This window comes from Chelmon rostratus, chromosome 21, assembly GCF_017976325.1.
Source record: "Chelmon rostratus isolate fCheRos1 chromosome 21, fCheRos1.pri, whole genome shotgun sequence".
Classification (NCBI taxonomy): domain Eukaryota; kingdom Metazoa; phylum Chordata; class Actinopteri; order Chaetodontiformes; family Chaetodontidae; genus Chelmon; species Chelmon rostratus.
The window spans coordinates 2,600,544-2,626,464 of record NC_055678.1 but is presented as its reverse complement, the minus strand read 5'-3'; the positions used below and the strand labels follow the sequence as shown (position 1 = coordinate 2,626,464).

Genomic DNA, 25,921 nt, shown 5'->3' with positions numbered 1-25,921 from the left:
TTACACAGAGGAGTCAGGAAAGCGAACGAGATGCACGCAAGAGCAAAAACGCAAGAGCAAAAACGCAATCGCGTCCAGCTTCCAGCAGCATCGGCTGTGATGTAACAGCGATGAGAGGAACAAACGGAGGAGGGTGACAGTTCAGTGCAGCGAATAAAGAGAGCGGGAAGCTTCGTCTGTCAGCGACACTTGGAGGAACGTTCAGAGTTACTTGGAGGACAGTGAGCTAGAGGCCCAGGACCTGGGCCCGGGACCGGAGCCCAGCAGGGAGCAGATCACGGGGTGAAGGGTGAGAGGAAAGCTGCCCGTCTGCTACAAAACAGGAAACTCCCCGGTGACGGCGTTTCAACGACAGAGCAGACTGTTCTGGACGAAGGACAAAAGAGTTTGTTTTGAATACGACTCTTTCAAGGAATCTGAATGTTAATGAATTTACTGAACCTCAAGTGCAACCTGGTGTAGTTTGTTAAAGGCCCAATCTGTCATTGATTTGTGTCACGTCTATATTTACTGTTTGAAGACTCTGAAGCCATCGTGAGTCACATGTTTATAGCATCGTTTAAATGATTCTGATTGGATGGCATGGCTCTCTGCTGAAGGGAGGCATCAGAAAACACTTGAAGCTGCAATCAATATTTTCATGTTACCGACAGAGAATTAGGAATGATCCCTTCAGCTCTAAGGAGCATTTCACCATCTTTCAGCTCTTTGTTTTGGTTTTGTGGCTCATAGCTGTCCTGTTTTCTGTTCATCAAACAGATGTTTTAAGCTAAAGCAGCTCTGACATACCGACTGTACGATGCTAATCACGGCTGTGGACCGAACAGAGCAAAAAGAAGTGGATTTACAATCGTCAGGTATCCAGAAACAACCCAAAATCAATGCTCATGTTGCTGCTCAGGTTGGAAATAGTGTAACAGCTGGTTCCGCTGCCCCCAAGTGGCCAAAAAAAAACAAGCGTTTCAACCAAAATAAACAAACAGACGTTTTTTCTTGCAAATCCCTTGTGATGAATTTGGACATAAAGTCTTCAAGGATTTGTTGCACTGCTGGACGGCCAGACACCGTGTCTTCACTGTCCCAGCTGCTTTTTAGCAGCGACTGCGACCAAAAGACCCCAGTCCAGTCATACATGAATTTTAGACGTACATGTAATCCTAAATTCTGAGTGCTTGCTGTCGCTGAAAGTTCTACGCAGTGGTAACATCCCATGGAAGGTTAAACAGCAGCAATCTGAGAGTCGAAAAGCAGATTCCTTACCCACATTATTATGTCACAGATTGAGCCTTTAAGCAACAATCAAGCTACTTCTGCACAGCTAAAGCGACCGAAACTCAGCGACTGTGGACTGAAGACAGACACAAATTCAGCGAAACATCAAGTGATAATCCAGCAACAAAATATTTATAGGCAAGAGGATGATGTAAATGTTCTCCAATGGTGACAAAACCCTGCCATCCTGACACATACAGTATTTCAAGTTTCCCATTTTGTCATTAGAGTAGTACTTGCATAACGACTAAAGGCGTCAGCTGGGCTCTGCGCGGGCAGCCGACGCTCTCTGCCACCCGAAACCACCATGAGGAAAAAGCCACGGACCGAGGCAACGACAGAGACGAGCACGGACGATCTGCAGCTAACCGACGAGAAACGCGTGGAGACAAACAGGAAGTGGAATCACGATGCCATGCAGAGAGTGAAGAGGGAGGAAGCTGATGTGATGGGAGAGGCAGAGATCCCTGCATCATCCTTGTTACAACATATTATTTTCCTTAGTCGATTTCTATAGAGAGGCACATAGAAGGCTTGCAGGTTACAGTTCAAAAGCATTTACGTGTTTGAGCCAAGAAGAACACGACAAAAACATAGAGAGCCCACACAAACACACGAGAGAGTCTCGAATGGATCGGTCAAGTTTTCAGAGGGAAAACAGCAGTTGTAATAAATAAGAAAAACTGCAGTAAATATGTCTGGGAAAAAAATGGATCTAAATAATAACAACAATAATTAATATAATATTAATAATAAAAATAGTAATAATATCCAGTTCTTGTCATGTTGAACATGGAGTGGAGAGGGTTGTGATTGGCTCAGTACAGACAACAAGGAGAATATGGGCAATCTTCTCCCACAACTGACCACAATGTCAACACACTCCTCGCTGCAACATGTGTGTGTGTGTCGCGCAGGGCTGCACGATCGACGGATTTAAAATGCAGTTTCCCCTCGTACCTCGCTGCAGTCTCACCACATCTGTGCGTTTGCATTAGCAGGGCTGCGTCAAAACAGCAGATTCTTACATTTGCATCTGCGAGTGAACGACTGATAACAGAAACCGAAACAGAAAGCGAATCAAACGTCTGTGTGAGGGAGACGGAGCGGTGAAGGCCTCGTCTAATACTTCTGCCACAGTGTGACACCAGGACCGTGTTCAACACTGTGCACCTTTAGCCGCATTTGTTCAGTCCAGCATGTGGACCCTCTGTGACGGCAGGGTTTTCGTCTCACCTTCCATGTGGCCATCAGCTGTCACCGGGTGACACACCGTACGAACTAGTTTCTTTCAACAGAACCGGCACTTTGCGCAGTGATCAATACAGCTCTGGACAAACACAATCAAATCTTAATTATTGTTCAAATGAAAGAAGTTTTCTCACCAAACTTATTCACCTGAAACACGAAGGTACAGACGCTGCGAATGCTGCCTGAAAATCTGCCTGAAAGCCACAAACCACTGAGAGGCTGATTCCACTGAAGTTAATCAATTTGTGTCCAAAACTTTGCTCTTGAACCCTGTTTGAGCCTCAACACAGTGACAAAGTTAAATAAATAATGAGTCTGGAGCCCACATTTGAAAAAAGCCTCACATTCTCTAATGAGAATATGCACAAGCGTGAGCTCAGCGAGCAGCAAACTGCGCCGAAGTGCGACAACCAGGTGCGACGTGCAGGTACCAAGGCCACAAAAACTACATGAAAATCCTGCCGCCAGGTCGGGAACACTTCTCTCAGAGCGTTACTATGACTATGAGACTGCAGAGGAAACCTTTCAGCCCTGAGAAACTGCAATTATCCAAAATCATGTAGCCCTACAAACACACACACATAACATGCACAAATTCACACACACACACATACACACACACATACAAACACACTCACAGGCAGCCAGAGCCCAAAATGTGTAGTAAACCTCTGTTGTAATCAAGGGAAAGCAGTTGAAGTGCAGTACCTATTTGTGACTACTAGGAGGGCCTTGAAGTGTGGCCGAACATCTGCAGGGACTCCACAGCTGCTCCTCACTGGCCGTCTGAGCCCGTTTTTACCCAGAGATAAATTCTGTACATGCAGTCAATCAATAAACTGATGCAACACTTGCTTTGAGTATACAAACATTTTGATTATACATAGATAGCATTATATCATCATCTTTTATATATAATCTGCTCCTCCTTCTGCAAAAAGAAAAAAAAAACCCTTGAGTTTGACCATTTTGACGCTCGACTGGCTAATAACAACGATGTCTGATAGTAGGCGGTGCACGGAGGCGGGACAAATCGAACCAAAGAGGGAGTTTTTGCATACAGACATCTTTACGTATTCCAGATTATGTGTGAGGCACCCGCCTCCTCCACCCCTCCATGCCAGGTTAATGTACAGAGGACACGGAGGCCAGGTGGGTGGGGTCAAACTCCTTCTGCTTCATCAGCTTCTCCTCTGGGCTCCGTCTGTCTGTCTGGAGGGAGGGTGAGAGTACGGCGCGGCAGGGGGAGTCCTGCAGGTACGAGGGGCTGCGATCGGTGCTTCTGGTTTGTTTGTTTGCTGTATTTTTTTTAATTTTTTTGACAGATCTTCCCTCCCTCCAATGCAAGAGTGGCCACTCAGTCCCCCAAGATGACTTTCACAAAGCTAGCCACGTCGGTTTCTTTGGCCTCGTGGGACGTGAAGAAGGGATGTTGCTGAGGAGGAAAATGACATTAAGTTAGAAATATGAGAATATCGGCTGAGTGATGTGACAACTGATGTCTGCAGAGTTCAGAAGCTCATATCTGAGGGAGACGACACAATGGTCTCAGTGCGCCCTCCAGTGTCTGATTAACAGTATTACAGGTAGCATGCAGCTACAGCATGCATGGACTCTGTTAGAATAATGACAATAAAAGTTTATTATAGTTGATGAGAACAAGAGGAAGATTCGAACACTCACCATGAGTTCTGTGTAAGTCGGCCGCTCTTTGGAAACTTTCTTTAAGCTGCAGAAGCAAAAAAAACAACATGAATGTTAATTCACAACAAACCGACCGATAAACTGAACAACTAAACCAAACAGTGAACAGAAGGACTGCACAACATTTTGGATGAACATTTGCAGATTATTTCCTGTGAATATTTCATTATTGAATATTTATGTCTGCATTATGCTTTTTAATTTCTAACACTCATAAATACTTCTGAGGCCTCTTCTTTGACACGCTCTGTGTTTTCTTCTCCCTGGCGTGCTGCCATCGTCCTGTTTTCTCTGTGGCTGCTTTAAATGCAGACTTTTCTGATGCAGGATGAGGTTGTTGTTTTTCATGTCTTGATTGATATTCTGAATCTTAAAAATGTGTATTTCCTTTACTTTTCTTCACAGAAATGAATGAAATGCTGAGACAGAGGCCGACTGTATATCTTTAAAGTCACAACCCTCCTGGGAAGCTTTGGCGACCCCTAGTGGGAGTCAGGACCCCAACGTTTGGAACCGGTGTACTGGACTGATTCTTCTCCTTCAGCCTCTGAGCTCTGCTTTTACTTCAGCTGATAATAAACTTATCAGACTGTTGACTTTGATCCTCCTTAATTCTCCAAACAACAAGGAAACAGCCGAACACGATGAGTCACACAAGCTGGCAGTCACATCAGGTGTGTGTCTGACATCAGCAAGTTTTGTCACCTGTTCAATGTTTGCTCTCAACACACCTGAAAAAGTCTTTTTCTGAGCTTTAAACATAAAACTGTGTTTTCCATCAGAGCAAAGCAGCATCAAACACTGACCTCACTCACACACTGAGCACATGTCAGGAATCCAGATGTGATTAATACACTTTCATTTACACTCGATGACTGCCAACAACACCGAGAGCGAGAACTTCTGCTGAGCTGCAACAGCTTAGCTGGGCAGCTAACAGCTGACAGCTAACAGCTATCCACACAAACAAAGGGGCGACTCACGTTGACGAAGAACAAGCGAAACAAAAGTCAGATCGTCTGCACGCCGCTGCCTCATACAGATCAGCAGCTGATCTGGGACCAGATAATCGCTGTACTGGCATGTTACTGTCTGCTACCACAGGCTGCTTACAGATGCACACTCGGCTGTTCTGATGTCAGACAGCTATCTGACCCTGCAGGATGCATTTAACGGGATCACATACTGAGAGCTGAGCTGAAGGCTTGAGCTTCACCATGTCGGCATCAATTAATCATCAAATAATGATCTGATCTGCAGCCATTTAATACATGACAATCCTGGGAACTGCTTCATTACACAAAAACAGCAAATGTTCAGCTGGAGCTTCAGGATTTGCTGTTTTTTTTACCGTTTTATGTCACTGTAAACTCAATAATTCAATACACTCAATTCCCTGAGAGCAGGGAACTGAGTTTGAAAGCTGAAAGCTGATAGACCTTGAGTTAAGATGGTTTGTCAAACAGAACATCTTTGTGTTTGGAACTGTTGAAACGGACAAAACAGGAAATCCGAAGACCTCATCGTGGACTCCAACAAGGTGTGAGGACTCAATTTTTTACGAATTAATTTTACAACCCTGATTCCAAAACAGCTTGGACGCTGTGTGAAACATCAGTGAAACACCAATGTGACCACTTGCTGATCCTTTCTGACATTTACTCAACTCAGAAACAGCACAAAGACAACGTGTTTAATGCCTGACCTCATCAGCTGCATCATTTTTGAAAAATATATGACTATTAAGTTGTAGAATGCTCCAAAAACACCTGTTTGGATCATTCCACAGGTAAACAAGCTGATTGGTAACAGGTGATAGTATCATGATTGAAAGGCTCAGTGGTTCACAGCGAGGATGGAGCGAGGGTCAACACTTTGTTAACATGTGATTGGATAAAGAGATTAATAACTGGACTCAGGAACACTTCAGGAAACACAGTTTGATTGTTAATGACTGACTCTGGTTTTACAGATGTTTCCAGACTTCTGTAGAATCAGCTTTACAGAATAAAGAGTTTGTGTCTGGTGGCCTCAGCAGCAGCACAGTCAGAATGAACTTGATGTGATTCAGGGAAATGAACTGAAGTCAATTCAGCTGCGATCAAACACGTTTCTGTCTGATTTATTGTGCCGTTGTTGAACGCCACAGTGACTCTCATTGGTTCAGCCTCCAGATGTTTTTGTGCAGAGTAAAAAGCAACAGCGAGTGTTTCCTGAGAGGCGGTTCTGACTCGAAACAACAGAAAACAGACGCACCACTGAGAGGTGAAGTCCACGAACTCGGGGGAGAACTGGTCGGCAGGAAGCTGGGGCGAAGGTTCTTCCACCACCTGCTTCAGCTGCTGGAAGGGCGTTCCCCACGAGTCGTACGGGAAGCGCAGGATGGCGAGCTCGATCTGAGCCACAGAGACAGAGAGAGAGGTAAAAGACTGAGAGCGTGAAGTGTACGAGCAGCGTGGTTATTCATCTCACTGATGCTAACACTGCCCAGGTCTTTGATGGCAGCTGGGCAGGTGCGTCCACTCCTGTGCAGGTCAGGTGAACCCTCGCAGTCTCACAGACCTGGACAGTTTCTCTATCTGACCCAGAAATGACGGGCGAGAGCGACAACTTTTATCTTCAGTTCAACGTGTAGATCATCGATATATCATCCTCATAGTTTCTGTTGACCACTTACATACCTGGACTCACCTGCACACACCGCAGACAGCAATGAGAAACCTGGAGAGCCGCAGTTTTTGGATATTTAATTGGCATTAAATGTGCTATATAAATAAACGTGACTTGACTTATAAACCTGTGACATTACACTCAGCTTTCAGTATTTATTGTAGAGCAGCAGAGAGAGAACAGACAGAAAACAGATAAAAAGTGATGAAGATATCCCATCATAATGTTTATCTTTGTTTTTATTCTGATTGCCTGATTGTGATGTTATTGGAGATATTATAGCGCTACCTATCTCCAGGTTTCTCATCTACACCTAGCTTTAGCTTTGTGCTAGCATTGCTAATTGCTAGCACGTTGAAGTGTATCAATAAACTGACTCCATCATGTGTTGTTGTTTTGTGGACTTTCTGCAGCTGCAGCACATTTCTTTGTGTCCTCAGTTTTGTTAATTTGCGTTATTTTTGCCACATGTTGTTTTAATCGTGATTTATTTTCATGGATTTAACGAGCAGGACACTTCTCGCTGAATATCTGTCGCTGTTTTTACGATGCTTTCTCTCATTATTCACGTGATGTTCAGCACCTGGTTTCCATCCTTCAGACCAACGGATTCAAAGCGAACTCTCACTTCTGCAGCTGCTTCGGTTTCATTCCGACTCTTGAGTGTTTCTCTCGAGCAGCGACACACACTCCAAAAATCACCCAAAGTGTGTTTTAACGCACACACTGATTGCTCACCCTGTCCGGTCCAGTTTTCTCAGAGTTAAGACGTAAAAAAGTCACCACTCAGAATTCATAATGAAGCCTTTTCTCAGAAATGTGAACTGCTCTCTTCACCTCTATCAGTTAAAGCGTCTCTCTTCTGCCCACCCAACATTTAACGCTCTTATTACCATTCTAATCGACTTGTGCTGGAACGAGCCAGGTTCAAATGATGGGAAACTGCCAGAGATTGCTGAATCCCTGAAGCCAAAATATTCTCTGGTCTGAGTTGGAAATGTGCAAATGAGAAAGCTATGAATATTTAACAGCTCATAATAAAACGTCTAGACACTACTTGGTCGAGAGCCGCGCCTCATAGAGCGCCAGATTTCTTTTTTCATTATGAATCATTTTCACCCTTCAGACGCGTTTATTCTTTTCGCAGTGATGAAGACATTTAGGAAAACTGAGACAAGCAAGTTAAGGAAATTTCACTGTGTGCATGAGCGTGAGTGAGATGAGACGCTTCCGACATAAATTCACAGCGAAACGAACATTTAAGAGGCGTTAAAGCTGATTTACCATCGTGATTCCTAAACTCCAGATGTCAGATTTCACATTGTAGCCTTTCTGGTTCGTCTCGGGGTTGATCCTCTCCGGCTGCGGGACACAAGGTCAGACGATGTCAGTTATGGCAGCGGTTGTCAAGGACGACCTGCACACTTCCCTGCCATCCTAAACTTCTCACACTCACACACACACACACACACACACACACACAGGCCTCTATGTTCCCCGAGCGCTAACCTGGCCCTAAAAGCCACTCAGCCAATCAGCAGCCGAGCAGACACGGTTAAATTGTAGCCGGGCTCATTAAGCGTGTGGATAATAATGAGAGGCAGAGAGGTGAACCGGCTCACCCGTCCACCGACGAGCCAAAGTCTCGGTTATAAAAAGGCTTTTCATGCACAAAGTTTCTGCTCGGCCACAGTTTCGACTGCGAACTGGATCCTGGACTGTGTTCCAGGGTTAAACTGCTGCTGCTCATCTTCAGAGAAAAGATCGACTGATCCTGAGTAAAATTAAACACTGGAGGAAGTCAAAGAGCTCTTGGAGTTCGACTGAAATTAAACTGCATCTTTTCTTCTGCTAAAGCTTAAGCGTTGCTGGCAGCTCCTGCACTAAGAAACCTGCAGTAACTGGTTTTGACTGACGTATCACCACCTCACGGTTATTTGTACATTCAGCAGTTTGGGAGCAACGTGATCTTTCATTTGGAGTCGTGTTTGTGTCACCGGATTAGCGTTCGCTCGGTATTCTCTCGCTTTTAGCTCTGTTTTTGGTCTCCACCAGCTCCTGAGGGAAATTTCTGGCTCTTTAGCAGCTAAATGCTGAACTATGTTCACCAGCTGGTCTCGAACTGTGCACGGCTGGTTTTCAGATCAGCTCTGAAAACTGCTGCTGTCGCCAAACATGAATCTCGATAAAAAGCTCCGTAAAACTGCAGATTCACGTGATAATTCTCTGTCACTTTGTTTTCACGTTGTCACTTCATGCGTTGTTATAAAATATTGATAATAACTGCTTTAAAGGGACCCTGTGGACTTTTGACTGCTTGTAGCTTTAGAAAGCAATTATTTCTGGAGCGGGTTTTGTTTTGTTTGCATCATCACGAGGACGCAAACGTGGAAGACGCAAAACAGATTCCTGCCGGTTTCATGCTAGTCCGCTAATCTACAGCTGACGCAACGTGCCAAGAAAGAAAGAAAGAAAGCTGAACAGTTAAGTTACAGCACAGTGAACCAGGTCTTGACATCTTTTGCGGATCTTCCTGCTTACCGCCATGTAGGGTTTGCAGCCAGCGTCCATGGTTTTAGCCACAGAGTCGACCAGGTAGCCGCTGATGCCGAAGTCGCACATCTTCACCTGGCCCTGAGTGTTGATGAGCACGTTGGAGGGCTTCACATCTACGGCGAGAAACAGCAGTTTGAGTTTGTGTGCAGGCACCTCGTGGCTGCAGGTCAGGTCACGCTCATGAATCAGTGCTGCTGCCGCCGGGTAAGTTTTCTCACTGAGAATCTTTCTGAACAATGACACACAGCTTTGATGCAACAAAAGCCAAACGGCGTTCACGGCCGGGCCACAGAGGTTCGACACAGGAAGGGTCAACAGCAGAGTCTGCAAGTTGATGCTACAAATAGTGTCTGCTGTCGAGCTTTTAATGATGCTGAACACTTTCTGATTTTTGGATGATTTGTTTCTACAGTTCCAGGCAGCCATTTCATTCTGTAACAAAATCAAGTTGTAAGTCTGCGTTAAATATCAGTGTTACAGTATCGCTGCATGATTCTGCAGTTTAAAGGGAAATTAAAGGAAAGCCAATTACAACTTTGGTCTTATTTTCAGAGTTGTATGCATCGTTATCTATCAGCTGTGATAAAACTGTACTCCACAAACCAACTGCTGAGATGTGGGACCACAGTGACCCCACAATAACAAAGTTTTAAGCAGGTTATGCAGATTATCTAAACCACGCCATTTAGAGGTAAGTGAATGCATCACATATGTTGCTAATAAACCCTCATTACACAGAAAAGCTTCAGTACAGAAGGTCAAAGCTGAGCCAATGAGATGGAGTCAGATCAGTCTCGCAGGGCTCACAAATGTATTTCTGATGCACACAAATATTTCTTCTTTTAAATAAACGCAGTAAGAATCAACACATATTCAGTACGTATGTCGGCGGAGTAAAAGCCTGACATACATGTATGAGTATCTTTGTGTTGTCCATAGAAAATGTGTGTTTCCTGTGGACAGTCTGGTTAATAACATCACCTGTTCACCTTGGTTTGGCTCACCTGGCCTGACCTATCACCACGTTCCCTGACGTCAGCCAGAGCCTCGGTGAGTCCGGTGTTATCAACATGATGAAACTGATTTCCAAAAGCACAGAGGAGCTGCAGAGCCGAGCGCTAACGATCTGCGAGTGCAGCTTCTCGTGAAGATTCATTTGAAATGATAATGTCGCTTTGACAAAAATAAATGCAGACCTGATGGTCACTGGGATGGATTATATGACTCATGCTAGCTTCGAGAGGAAATGAATGGGAACCAATGGCTGCCTGGAAGGTCAGACAAAAGACGTTCAGATTTATGTAACAGCAGCATTTGTGACTTCGTTTGATAAGAGAAGGATGGAGCAGGAAGACGGAAAGAAAGCAGCACAGTGCAGCTGAGTGATGCTGCATCACAGAGGAGGATACTGACACTAAGAGCTTTAATGGGTTTCCACTCAGGCTCTTACCTCTGTGTATGACTTGCAGATTGCTGTGCAGATGCTCCAAAGCTTTTACTATCTGTAATAACAAAGCCCATTAATAAGCAGATGAGAGTTACATAACAAATATGTGTCATTAAGCTGCTCTACTGCGTGTTCACAGGAAGTACGTCATCCGGGACGGCCGAGCCTGAACCCACCGAGACGGCGATCTTTCCCAGGATGTCCTCGGGGATGGTCATGCCCTTCTCGATCACCTGCTTGTAGAACTTGTCGAGGGAGGTGTCCATCAGCTCCATGCAGATCCAGACGTCGCCCTGGCAACAGACAGTTAAAAATTTGGAGGGCGACCGGGAAGAACGGCAACAAACAAAGCACCAGGACGCGTTCCAGACGGACGGGAAGCGACACATGTTCCAGCTTTGAGTCACGGCGAGGAAATCCTGAACATCCACTCGCCGCTGCAGGAAGTTAGTATCTGCATCCGAAAATCGCCAGAGGTGTTTGTCATTAGGACGCGCTGCTGGTTCTGGTGACACGCTATGAGACATCAGCTGACGGCGGCTGAGAAGCGTCAGCGTAAATACTGAAGGTACGAAAAAGAAAACGCAGCGAAGCTAAAAGACAGAGACAAGTTTCTTCATACTGATGAACATATTCGTGTTGTTTCTGTTCACTGTTTCTGTCAGTTCTGTTAATAAAGTTTAGTGTTCGACTCGTCATCTCGTCTGAAGATCAATAAACATCTGCAGTTTTTTCTGGAGCGTTTTTTAATGTCTGTCACTCCTCAGACTCTTTCTCTGACTCTGTTTTGCTTTTAAAGAGCATCTACTGATATATAATGCATATCTTCAGAAATTAATATTAATATTTGCCATGAAATTCCAGCACCTGTCAGTCATTTGAAAATGTTTTATGCTCCTGCAGACAGAAAAGAGCTTCAGTACGTTCCCAAAACATGACTTTTTACTTTGAGACATAATAATATAATAAGAAAGCCAGATGGTCAAGGCTCATTTTTAGTGATACAAACACATTTTAGTCAGTTTAAAACATAATAATAAAAATAATAAAACTTTAGTAAAATAGCACCTTTCACACCAAACATGCATCTCAAACATGCATTAAAAAGACCAACTATTAAAATAGACATTTAAAAGAATAATCAGCTAATTAAAATGACATTAAATGTCATTCACGTTACCTCTCTGAACAGCGCTCCGTAGAAGGTGACAGTGTAGAAGCAGTCCACTGTCCTCATGGAGATGTCCAGGTCCATGAGCAGCCTCTTCTGCTCCTGAGTGTTCACCGTGGCCCTGATCCGCTGAGCGAGACGACAGGAAACACAACGGTTCATGACGGCGTCGTGCTTTTCTCCCTGAATGTTCAGGCGCTTTAAAACTGAAGAGTCACGCTGCTACAAGTCAGACTTTATCGTTCAGTTCACCCTCCGTCACGAAGTGACCCACCTGGTGGTTCACCTGGTTGTACAGTGTTTGAATGGCCATGACTCCATTTGTTCAGTTCAGTTCAGTCTGCAGGACCTGGTTTCTCTCACATACCGGCTTACTTAAAGGGGAGGACTAACGGTTTAAACTGAAACAAACTGTTGCTGAGGAGTTGCAGAGAGTTGAGCTCATAGACCTCTGCTGCAGGCTACAGGCTATATTAGCCGCTTTTAGCATAACACCACTCAACATCTGACTGAACTGTCGGTGGTTGTGTTGCATTGTGGGTAATGTAAGAGGAAGAAGAATGCTTGGAGTACGAAAGCTGATATCTCTGGTTCTGCTGCATTGATGTTGCTAAATGTTTTCACAGCACATCATGAGTCGGACAGAGCTTCAGGAGGGTGATGCTAACAGGTGGAGGACTCTTTGAAATGCACGTTCTGGATTTGTGATGCAGCTCTAAAGTTAATGTGATTCTGTCGTTCGTGATCCAAACAGCTGAGGCGTGCAAGCCGCCGTCCACTCACCTTCACAGCCATGATCAGGCCGCTGGGCACGTGCCTCATCTTGTCCACCACGCCGTAAGCCCCCCGGCCGAGCTCGCAGATCTGCTCCAGGTCGTCGGCCTTCACCTCGAAGTTCTGAGAGACGAGACGAGCACAATGAATGAAGCTGTGACGACGGACCGTCAGGCAGAGAGGACGCTCATCTCATTCACAGCTACGCTGCAGAACACTGAGACCCGTCTCCAAAACAGACGAAAACTGTTTTACATTATTCAAGCAACAAAAAAAAACATCATTGACTTTGACTTTGGGCCAGCTCGAGCAGACACACAGCGGGAGCCTCTGCCAATGGAAAATTCCACTTATTTGATGAGTTTAAAATAAATATTTTTACTGCCTGATGGGCAATAAAAGGCATTCCAGCCTGCCCACAATCAGAAGTGTTCAATTCGGCTCTAATGTTCACCGGTGCGTTCTTTACAGCTAACAGAGCCTTTATTAAGCCTGCCTCTGTGCTGAGAGAGCGAGGGACCTCAACTCAACCAAAAACACACCGGGAGGAGGGAAAAAGTCAACAGGGGGAGTTATGTAAGAGTCCAAGGTGAGAGAGAAAAACACAAAACGCTTGAATGGGATTAGGAAAAGAGATGAAAGTAAATACGTCATGATCCAAAAAACAGGCCCGACAAATAAAATTACCTTTTCTCCGATGGTGACACAAGCTTTGGAATCCAAATCTCTGGGGGGTCTGAAACAGACAGACAGTTTACTCCACGGAAACGCTTCAGTTTGACTCGAGACACGATGAGAAACAGTGAAACAGAAAGGAAACGTCAGGAACATGCAGGATGTTAAAGATCTGCTCGTCAACAATAAACTGAATCAAATACACAAACAAACAAATACATAAAAACTTCACATCAAAAACTAAGCTGATTGTAAACGCTTTCTGGAGCTTTCAACCAGCTCTCATGGTCTTCATCAGTAGTTAAAGCATCTGACTGCATGTGCTGCATCATACCGCTCAAACTGACTGGATGAAGAACAAGTAACACAGCTGAAAAGCTCCAGCACAAAGATCCAGTTTAAAAATTAAAGACGTTAAGAAATAAATAAAACAGGAAACAATTAAAAGCTAAGAAATTACGATAATAAAAATGTAGATTTGCATAATCAACATGATCAATAACGTGAATGTAATAAAAGCAGAGATTTACACAGATGAAAACTGTGCAAATGTCACGACATTCAAACTCTTACATCCAGTCTGCGATAAAGCTACGACACCCAACACAGCCGATGTCTGGGACCTCAGTGGAAGAGCTAAATTAGCATTAGCACAATATGTTAGCATCATCTTCGACTTGTGTCTCCTGTTTACTCGACTGTGAACGTGATCAGAATCGATCAGGCCCGTGTGAACCAGGATGTCAGGTCAATGCAAGCTCAGGTGTGATGAGGTAAACTTACACAGCGGCGGGAGGAGGCTGCTCAAACACCTCCTTGGAGAGCTTGAGCACCGGCTTCCTCTTACCTGAAAACACACACAAGACACAGGACATCGTGAGAGAGTCAGAGATGAATCACGCTGGAGTAACACACAGAAAAATGCTCCCGTCTGAGAAGCTGTGTGAAAAGGTTGGCATTTTTGATTGGAAAATAATATGAATTTAATCTCCTAACGTAAACCTGGTGTGTGTGATCAACGCTCTGGAAAAGCAGCCTGATGAGAGGACGGTCTGACCGGCAGCTGAACATACCACAAGATGAAAGCATACTTCACGTCTTAACAGAGCTCAGGATGAGAGATCAGTTGATCGGACTTCATCCTGCTCAACCTTTTGCTCTCGTTTCCCTCCGGCAGCGGCAGAGTCTGCAAACCTGAACGCTGCGTCAAACCAACTGCATGTATCTGCTCTCCAGTAAGAGTCAACGTCAAACAGCTGATGGTTCGCTGCTTCTGTCGGCAGCTTCCACCAGCCATCAGGCACTTCAAAACTCCCACTGATGCAAAATGACTCAAACTTCCTGCAGCCATTAGTCTGAACAAAGAGCAGCGCAGAATATTTCGTACGGATCTCATCCAGCCTGCTGCTTCTTTTTGAAATTTCCCGTTGATATAGCAACTGCAGCAGCGACCGAAGCTCCATCTCATCACTGACACTTACGGGTGGATGCAGTAAGTGACTCCAGATCCTGACTGAATGTAACGGGCGCTGAGAGCAAGAAGAAGAAGAAGAAGACGAGGAGGAGGAGGAGGTCTGGCAGCCCAGGTGTGCTCGCTCCATCTGGAGGTGCTGCACTGACGGTCTGACGGCCGGGCGCCTTGTTAACGTGGTGTCACAGGTTCCAATGGGTGTGATCGTGTGTGTGTGTATGTGTGTGTGTGTGCATCTGCCTCAAACCTCCTCAGACCAGCTTGCAGCAGCTGAAGCCGCTCAGAGTAAACGTCCACACAGACCTGGACAGCAGGAGGAGGGGCAGCCATGTTGGATCTGCCTCTTTTGTCTGTTTCCTGTGAATGTTAGGGAACGTGTGTCAAGCTTTCAGGCAGCATCTAAAGTGTGTGCGCCGCCCGTCAGGAGCTATTAAAAACTGAAGGTGTGTCTCAAACGACGTGGAGCAGCGCCAGAGGAATAACTGGAATGTCTCACATTGCTCTGTTGTGGGAAAACACAAACACACGTGGCTGTGGACAAATCTGTCTCAAAAAACTGTCCTGACGGCATGTCACTCAAACACACACACACACACGCACACACACACACACACACACACACACACACGGTGCGTGGTTTGTTCAAACAGTGCAGGGTGTGACGCTGCTGTGCTATGCGGCCCTCCACCGGCGGCCTCTTGCCGCCTGCCTCCTGCTCTCCGCTTTCCGAAGCAGCTTTGTTGCACTAAAATGTCAGTTCGAGCCCCTCCTACATGCATTTACACAGACAACAATAGTAACTAGAAACCAGCACTGTGCTAACAGGCCCAAAAGCAACACACACTGAAAGCCAGAAAGCGCTGAGAGGGAACACCTGCACGTCGTCTGCAGCCCGCTCGATGTGTTCCTTTAATACGAGACGGGTTTAAACATTTCCTGCATCGACATACTGGACACATTGTGACAGAAAAGCATCCTGATTGGCTGACGGCAGGATTAACTGTGCAAATGTGAAGTGAGACACGCTGATGACCACCAAGTCAGAGCCGTCCAAACGATCACGCTGCTGTAGCGCCACCTATCGAACATGAAAGATCATCTTTCTGACCTGTTTTAGGACACCAAACATCCCATCAACAAGCAGAGGAAACTGAAGTTTCAGGGCTGGAATAACTGGCTGATTCCTGGTTCCTGGATCTAAACGTGAGGATTTGCTGCTTCAGTGAAAACTGAAGCTGTGATGGTGATCTTTCATTAGTTTCTGACATTTGATGGATCAAACAATTTATCGTTTATCCATAAAACTAATCAACGGATTGATTTTAGAAATGATCAGGAGGTGTTAGCAGAATGTTTTGCACCAAATGTGGTGAACGGATGATTTCTGGTGCAGAAAAACTCAAATCAGATCTGAGATCTGGGATGATGGGCGTTTCAGAAAGGGCCACATGGTGGTGCTAATGTGCAGCCTGCGGGCGTGACAAAAGTTTACAAATCGTGCTCACAAATCACACCATCGTTAGCATATGAGTATTTTTAAGGAGAGCAAGACTCGACTTTTTAGTTGTTGTTTTTTTTTGATGATGAGACATTTACAGTTAAAAATAAAGTCATCAACATTCTCTGGAGGACAAACTACATACCTGGATTTTCTAACTGCCTTTAACATGATGTGTCTGACATTTCTGTGCTGACGTTTCTGTTTATTTATCAGCCGAGACACACCGACACATCTGAAATCTGCCCCTGCTGGTCACACGTGTCACCGTCCAAAATCAGAACCAAACTGTGTGAAATCCAGACGGCTCATTTAGGTCAGACTGTGAGACCTGAACCACTTTCACTGTGTTTGTGTGATCTGTTTTCTGATCAGTTCTGCAGAAACAGTGTTCGCTGTAGCTGCAGAGAGGACAAAACTACTGAAGGAGAAAACCAGCGAGGTGTCACGATGAAACGCGTTACAGCAACCTGACAGCGAGTTTAAAGTGAACGGTGAAACAATCGACTGGAGTTTAATGTGGTTTTATTCTGGGCTTGGAAAAGAAACTGGATGTACGTACTCCCCATAAACACATCATAAAATACCAACAACGCTGTTCAACACTGTGTTCTGATCCTGATCCACACCAGAAACTGTCCCGTTCCCTCCAAACTGGGCTGAAATGTGATTTATGAGACAACCTGCTTCCTAACAAACACAATCAAGCCGACACGACCTCTTCAGCAGAAGTAACTGCAGGTTCCACATGAGGAGAAAGGATCAATACATACTTTGTCAGATGATTGACCTCAAACAACATCAGAACAAAAGATTCACTGTGTGATTACAATGAAGCGACAGCATCCTTTCTCTTTCTGCATGAGCGCGTTCACCGGATGAAAAATCTGCCTTCCAGCCGTCAGAGCACTGAGATCATGAGACAAGCGGCAGCATGTTCCTCAAAGCACCTCCGCACACACATTAACATGCACGATGCATTTCAGGCCAGGCGCGGCCGTCCCAGCAGGACCGGCGTGGGCTGCGGCCGCAGGTTCGGACGGAAGGTGCAGTGAGGTGTCGGCCCGCTGCACGCCGTGGTCACGTTGCACGCCACACATACAAATCAAAGCGACGCGCGGCCCGGTGCGGCATGCACAATCACATCTCGACCAACAGGATTCACTGTTCGATTTGCTGCAACCCGCCGCAGGCCGACAAGAAATGACAAGAGCGAAGAGAGGTGTAAGAAAGAGGAGGTGGTGGGGGGGTCGCAGGGCCGCTGGATTATGTAATCCGTGTGGCTGGCAGGAGAAAACATGTGCTCTGCTTTGTATCATCACACAAAGCAACGATGGGAAGAGTGTTCAGATTTAAAAAGCAACAATTAGAGCCGAGACGAGTGAATCGATCGGTGGACCGACAGAAAACTCGATCGATCAGTTCAATCAATTTTGAAGCAAAATGATCAGACAAAGCGAGACGATCAGAGACGTGTGATGGCCATTAATAAGTATTTTCCTGATTTTGCTGATTGAATGATCGGCCTCTGACACTGCAGGTGACCCTGCAGCAGCAGAGAGGCAGCGTGAAACAACCAACCAGAGAAAGACGGAGAGTTTCCTTCTGTCCAGTCTGAATGAGCTGTGTTTTATGATGAGTTAATAATTAAGCTCGTCGGACTTCAGTGAACTCAGTGCGCGCTTGTGTTTTCCTGATTATTAACAATGATAGGAAGAACATTTCCTTTCTTAACATTTTATGAGTTTAGTTTGTTTATTCATTTATTGCTAAAAAGGTTAAGAGTTCATTCATTCATCCATTGTGAAAATAACTGTTAGCTGCAGCTCAAGCAGCAAGAGAACAAATTCAAAAACACTAAATAAAAAGTAAAAAGGCTAGCATTCAGTATTTCACATCATTACATCAGCATTATAAATAACTGGGGGCTGTAAGTTCTTACGTTTTCAAAGCAACTAAAGAAAAGCAGCAAATCCTTGATGTGAGAAGTCCGTCAGTTTACACTGTGATATGATACTCAGGATCCTCAGAGGATGAATCCTCATCACTCTGGTGATCTTTATATAGAGTTCCAGCACGAGGTCAAACTCTCACTCTCGAGCAAAAAACGCTAAGCTAGCACAGCACACATTGTAAACACTGTGTCCCAGTTAGCATTTAGCTCAAAGCAGCGCTGCCTCTGCTTCACAGAGCTGCCGGCACGTGCGTCTGCTTTGTTTGTCAGGTAGCCTGGAGCCCCTCCCTCCATCATCCCCTGCTTCCTGACACCTGTCGGCTGCCTTTAAAAGCCCTCACACACACACACACACACACACACACACACACACACACACACACACACACACACACACACACACACACACACACACACACACACACACACACACACACTGCAGCAGCAGCCGCTCTCTGTTTCTTTGCTTTAACTTCAATAAACTTTGTTTTGCAAATGACGTCTGCTGTTGTTGTTGTTGTTGTTGTTGCTGTTGTTGTTGCTGTTGTTGTTGTTGTTGACGACTCTGTGTTGCTGCCCTCGAGTCGGGGCTCTTAAATCTTAAATATAATACTGCCAATCAAGATCACTGAGGACTCAGAACTGATACTGTACCAAGTTTGCTATTAAACTATTATTACAACTGACACATTAATATATAAGGAGCATTAAAATGTTGTCCACAGGCTGCAGCCCTCGAAAACAGCAACAGAAGAAGAAATAATAGATAAATCCAGATCGATCCAGGCAGATAAACACAGCAGCACACACGTCCAGTGGTGACTGAGTATTTTTGCATGAGTCTGTTCTTTGTTTTTTATAGCACTCCTGCATACTATACCTTTAAGTACAGTACATGTATTTAGTTACTTCCAGCAAACTGACGAGGAAACATGGTGAGCAATCTAAAAATATCCCGTTTCAGATGTGTTCCAGATTATGTTGCATAACTCAAATACACAATTCCTTCCTTTATTCTTGCTGAGCTCAGCATCAAGCTCGCATACTGTGGCAGGCAGTGTGGGTTAATGAAAAGCAGCAGTACATGTCATTCCCGGTGATTTGCAGCACATGAGCTCAAGTATGCAGCGAGATGCCAGAGTGAGGCCACAGGAGATGGGTGTCTGCGCTCCCAGTTTCTGCCACACCCGATACGAGCATGCAATCAGCCTCGTCATGCACGCGTGTCGGTTTGTGGGCGCTGAAAGGAAAAAATAACGCTGACGGGGAGGTTTGCAGGGCAGGAGCAGAGACAGAGCGCACGCAGGACGCCGCGGTGTGTGAGGGCAGGTGATGGCCCACACACGCGCCCCGGCTGGAATTCCAACAATCCCGAGGATTCCTCAATGGAATTCCACAGAGCCGGAGGAAGACCGATCAATCACAGGCTGGGAGGCAGTGAGCTGCAAACAAGTGACACAAGGAAGGACAGCAACCAGAGATCAGCGGAGGGGAGGGGCGGGGGCAAAAAGAGATTTGAAAATAACCCTCGGCCGTTTGGCCCCCTCCGACCGCTCTGGCAGGTTGTGAGATCGTCTACACTTCCAAAGATGGCAGCTCCTTTAGGTTACAGCTGTTACAGGCTCCTTTGGGAATCATGCCGTCACCGGCTCACGCTACCCCTTCCCGAGCGCTCGCTCCACTTGAACGACACTCGAGGAAAGCGGAGAGTGACGTGGTGGCGGCTTCGGGTCGCCTCAGAGCGAGAGCGCCGCTTCAACCAGAAGACAGAGATCTCACAGGTTCATCTTGCATCGGCCGTCACAGGCTGCCGTACTCCAGCTGGTCAGGTCTACAACCACCAGAGTCTGGTCCCTCTACAGTAGAAATCTGACCTGGATGTGGCGTCCAGCTCCTGCCTGTATTCTATGACAGCACCACTTAACTGACATTGGCTGTCAGAGTTAAATTCCTTATATGTGTCAATAAAAGTGATTGTCAGTCTGAAACCATAAAATGTAAAGACGTCAGTGTTGATCCTCATGCAAACGCTGCACATGTTCCACTCCTCACCTGATTCACTGCCAGGTGACAAGAACACCCGGACTGCTTCCCATCAGGCATCGTTCTGTTTCAATGTGTCGACATTTTAACGCGTCAGTCCACATCTGAACAAGCACAAAGTCACTTTTCTGTCGAAGCTGCGAGGATAACTGAACGTTTCCCTTTGAACACTGGAGCCACACGAACGGCGCGGCCACACACAAGCTTCATTTATCAGAGGATCCACACAGCTGAGCGTCAAAAAGAGACTCTAAACAGCAGAGTACTGAGTCACTGACGCAGCCCGGAACAGATCCAGGACTCAGATTAGACCCTCCACATGCACGAGGCCGTGAGGGTCTGTGCACCTCGTCAGCTGCTTGTGTACCTGCAGACCACACAAGAGTGTGCGTCCGCCATTCGCCGCCGGGTGTGTTTTTGACTCTATGTGCCCTACAGATGACGCTAGCAATGCTAATCAGTTAGCTGACTGATTTACTGTTCTGTCATGTAAAACCCAAAATCTGAAATACGATGATTTCCTGCTTTTCTCTGGTTTATATCTGCTGGTCAGACAAAACAAGACAAAACAAAACATCATTAAGGCCAAAATCTTTCTCAGATTTTCTGATTTTTTATCATTAGACAATTCATCAGAAATGAGAGCAATGCAAACGTTCTGCAGCCTCACTGATGGCAGCACATGTAAAATATTCCACTGTGTTTTAATGGGACTCTTCTCTCCGCACACATGATCAACCATAAGCTGCCGATTTACTGAAATTCTTGTTCCTGTCCGATTGCTGCCGAGGGGATAATTGGAGCTGGTGATGAGTTGTTTTATTCAACACAAGCAGAAAATACAAGTGGAAAAAAAAAAAGCAAACAGGTGCAAAAACTGCTGACTGCTGCTTAATGTCAGCGAGAACAGTTCCCGTGCAATTACAACAGTTTCAAATCCATCGCAGAGAAAACAGCTGCCCGTGAGTGCAGCCACTTTTCTAAATCACCAGCAAGCATCAGGTGAAATGTTTGGAAATAACTGAACTCGCTCAGCGCAGACATATTTCCCTCCAGAGTCGTTTCAGCGTTAATCTGCAGATACGTTTCAGACAATTAGAAAGAGCTGCAGCTCTCCTGCTTTGAAGACGAAGGGGAGGAAACCGGGCAGTACACATGCATCATACAGCTAGGTGGAGCATATCAGCGTCTCCATCCACCTGCAATAAACTGCATTATTTGCATCCGCTATCTCTCACTGCAAGGCTGTGCTAAGGTGCAACACGTCTCCCTCCCCTGCCCTCAGCCCCATTCTCATCACGTTTCAGCAGCGGAGTCTGGAAACCTGCAGCCATCGAACCAGGCTGAACCTGGATTTACGTCTCTCTTTTCAGCTCACGCTCGTTTTTTTTTATTTATCTCAAAACATGAAGTCACAGTAAAATCTGCTGGCTGCAGTGCACAGCTCTGCCTGCGGCAAAGCCCAAGCAAACAGGGATTGTTTAAAATGTCCTAAATATTGCTGCTGCTTCTTGCCATCAGAGACGCTGCTGCAGTCAGAATGCATGCATGCCTACTCAGTCAACCGCCCCCCGAAAAGAGAAGTACAGTTAGTGGATCATCTGAACAATACTCTGAACAATTCGACTGTTATTGCAGCAAAAAAAGCCACCGTAGGCCTGGAACCAGACCAACAATTGGCCCGTCGAAACAGCAAATTTAGTATCTGTGCAGCTGAAAACGCAGCCTCCATTTGCATGACAAACGGGACATTTGTGGAGGGGCGCGAGGGCCGGCCGGGGCCGAGGGGGCACACGAGCCGGGAGGGCCGCTGTCACGCTGCCACCGACCAGCCGAGCGCAGCTCTCAGGTCGCCGGTGGGGGCAACAACTGTCCGGGCCGGCACTCAAGAGGCGGACGCAGGACTTCACGTGCATCTGTGCCAAATGACTTGAGAGCAGCCAGCAGCAGAGTGAAGGGGCTGCTGTGATTTACAACAAACGCTTAGTGTAGCTTCGCACGTTTGTACTCATTTCCTTCAGCAGCTGGAAGTTTACCATCACCTGTATGTTGTACAGTCTGTGCCGGGCTGCAGGCTGCTTCCTGTTCTGGTATCAAACTAACTGGGATCATCCACCAAAGCATGAAAACGTGCTGCATGTTGGGGTCAAGTGTGCGATCACGTTCTCTGATCACACAGTTTAATTATTATATTCAAAATTCAAACATTTCGGACTATTTTATTTCAAGTAGTTCTCGTGCAGCTGCTTGTGTTTGGACGACGTTTCCCGTCAGAGAACTTTTGCTTCTTTTCTTGAATAAATACAAATTCTTCAACCTATTGTAGGATTTTTTTGACCACTTGGAGGCAGCGCAACCAGCCGTGAGCACACTCTGACGAATTGTCATCTTATTAAGCTGAGAGGGATCATGTGTTAGCAAACACTTAGCAGACGCAGAGCAACACGTCCCGTTTCTGTCCATGTGATGAACTGAAGTCCTGCAGAAATTCACGCTTTTAGCTCCGCTTTGGTCTCCTCACCGGCTAGTTGCTAACTTTGCTAACAGCGTTTATCACAAAATGAAGTGAAAAGACGCTAAAACGCTCCGCAGAGCTGAGCGAATACTTAACAAATCTTCAGCTTTTTTACTTGCTAAATTACTGAAACCACGTTCGACTGCGTGGCTGAAACTTTCCGTCCATTATTTGACCAAAACGAAAACAAATGTTGAATTTTGTGTCAGAGAAGAAAAGCAGCAAATCCTCACAAACAACGAGCCGAAACTGAGGAACGATATGAAAATAGCTGCAGATGATTTTTCTGTCTATGGTTTAATCATTTAGCACTAATTAATTATTTGTTTGGTCGTTACTTCATGTTTTCACACAGCTGCACCGTTTCTGTGGCCTCCAGCCGACTGACAGAAGCATCATTCTGCATGTCGAGCGACTAAAAGTCATAAAGTTGAAGTGAATAAGCGACCAGTCGATTGATCGATTATTCTCCTCAGCACCAGGTCTGAGCCGGAGCCGTTTTCTGCCGCGAACAACATCAATGAACGAAAACAGAAACCCGCTTGGGCTGTCAGGAAGTCCCGAACCGACTCATTCATCTATGAAGGATAAAAAAATGTCAGTGCATTATTCATCACAAGATGAACCGGCTGCAACAAGACAGTTCCTCTGTGTAGGTGGAGGACAATTGACTGTAGCAGATAAACAGTGTGAGGCTCTGACCATGAGGGGCTCTCTCCTACCTGTTCACGTCCTGTACAGCCTCTGCCTGTGTGTGTGTGCGTGTGTGTGCGTGCGTGTGTTCTGCATGTTGTGCAATGAACCAGCCTCACTTTGGACTTCTTGGAAAACATGGTGAGGGGAGGAAAAACGCCCGAGCTGCTTTCACTGCAGCTGTTTTTCTCTCTGCAAGCTGCATTTACTGATGAACTTGAAGAGCTCTCAGGCTGCGGTTACTCGTGTCGTTGCTGATAAAGTTGGGTCAAAGTGTGACATGCACGCTTTCGTGTGCATGCAGAGGAGAGCGCCGGCCATCAGTGGACACTCGCCCGGGGCTCTGGCTCTCACGCAGCCGCCTGGCCAGAAGCAGCAGCTGACACAATGGGACGCTTTGCTCTCAGGTTGTGCTTTAACAACCTAAACGAGACCCTGTTCTTGAACTCACCACCACTTAAATGCTCACAGCTAATGCTATTATTAGATTTCCATTTTCTATCCCATAAGCAGAAACAAATGTGCAGCCAATAAGCAAGCAAACTTGACAGCGCAGGTTGTCACGTCATGTTGCCCTCCTGCACCAAACCATGCATATTTCACTGCACGCGACATGGCTTCATTATTTACCTTGAGCAGTGTGCAGGAGCCATGCAGCAACTCGTGCAGACTTTATTATAAAGAGTTGCAGTGTCCTTGTGTATCTCGTGACTATTAAAGGCGCCCTGTGCTCAACATCCCTGCCTGTGCGCCGCTAATAACGTCAATATGAGTGAGTACAGACAGCATCGTCTTACCAGGAACTGTGCAAAGGGGAAGATCTTAAACAGGAAATGCAACTGACCCTTCTAAACCATCGAACTTTAAAATGCACCGGCCGTGCTCGAGCTGCAGCCGTGCATGTTGCAAGCCGTGCAGCAGTGATTGCACGTCGCTAGTTTTGCACAGATCGGTAGAATATTCTTACCTCCCTTTGGCTGAGACATTTCCCCTTTGCTTTGATGAGGGGGAGGGGAAGCACAAAAGACTTTGCCTTCTTTCTCACTCCCTCCCTCCATCGCCCTCGCAGTGGAGCTTCAGCGGCTTGCTTTGCAACAAAGATGCAAAATACAAGCCTCGATCTTCATGCACTTGGAGCCTTTTCGCGTCCGGAGCGTGCGTGTCCGCGCGGAGGGCGCTGTTCTGATTGCACGGCCCCCGCAGGCGTCGGGAAAAGACGGAATTTTGCAATTGCACTGCAAAGAATTCTCCGCAGCAGTTACATGATGGGCCAAGGCTGGCAGCTGAAAGCTCCTAACTTGGATCAGTGTGAGCCCCTGCGAGAGAACGTTCTTCCTGCTTGTGGCGCAGAGGACGCTGGGAAATGTAGTCCTGGTTTTCTTTAACTAGCGCTTGTGTTTGTGAGTTTCATTCACTCTAGTACAAATCTGAGGTAGCTGCACTTTATTATATGTTACTTACTCACTGCATTGAGAGGGAATTATTGTACTTTAAACTCCACTACATTTATCTGGCAGTTGTAGATGGATTCTACATGATCAGCTCAGAAAGTATGATGCATTATTATACTGTATATGACACTGCAGTGCTGGAGGAAGTTCTCAGAGTTATGTGAAAGTACAAATGTATTAGCTTAAAGTACTTAAAATATCAAAAGTAATGGTAGTTAATATACTTTAATATATTTTTAGAAGTGGCTGGTCGGGGTTGTGTTTAGTTGTGTGAGTAGTTTAATCTTAATTATGCATCATATCATATAAACTGATCACGTTTTTTCATTTTCATCTGTAAAGTGACTGAAAACTGTCTCTGAGATGAAGTGTAGTGAAAGTATTAAGTATCAGTACTCAGTTTAGTACACGAGTAAATACATGCAGTTACAGTTTAAGTACAGCCCAGCAGCTAAGACAACATGAAGTCAATCACATGAAACATACATTTATGCAGCTGCAACAATAATCCTGTAATACGTAATTAATTGTATTTAACACACTTAAACTTTTGATGCATTAGTACATTTTCCTGACAATACTTTTATTCTAGATGCAGGACTTTTGTTTGGGATGGAGCATCTGTGCACGTTTCCTTTACAAAAATAACTTTCATTCTGTTTTTTATACTGACGTTGTTTTATTCTGTCTGTTGCATGTCTGTAACTCCGTGAAGAAGAATCCCTTCTCTGCTGCTCTTCTTCCACCATCTTCCTTCCCCATACAAGGCTTGTTGA

General features: G+C 45.6%; 1 protein-coding gene across 1 annotated transcript; it reads right to left on the bottom strand.

Annotated features, from left to right (window-relative positions):
- Nucleotides 1-3,491: 3,491 nt before the first annotated feature.
- map2k6 (mitogen-activated protein kinase kinase 6) lies at nt 3,492-24,980 on the bottom strand. Its single transcript, XM_041962523.1, has 12 exons — nt 24,662-24,980; nt 14,304-14,367; nt 13,533-13,581; nt 12,855-12,968; nt 12,081-12,200; nt 11,077-11,193; nt 10,904-10,955; nt 9,439-9,566; nt 8,182-8,259; nt 6,484-6,623; nt 4,207-4,252; nt 3,492-3,958 (listed from the first exon to the last, which is right to left on the bottom strand). Exons 1-12 carry the CDS (start codon nt 24,750-24,752, stop codon nt 3,881-3,883), a joined length of 1,077 nt encoding a protein of 358 aa, XP_041818457.1. The 5' UTR covers nt 24,753-24,980; the 3' UTR covers nt 3,492-3,880.
- Between the last annotated feature and the right edge of the window lie 941 nt (nt 24,981-25,921).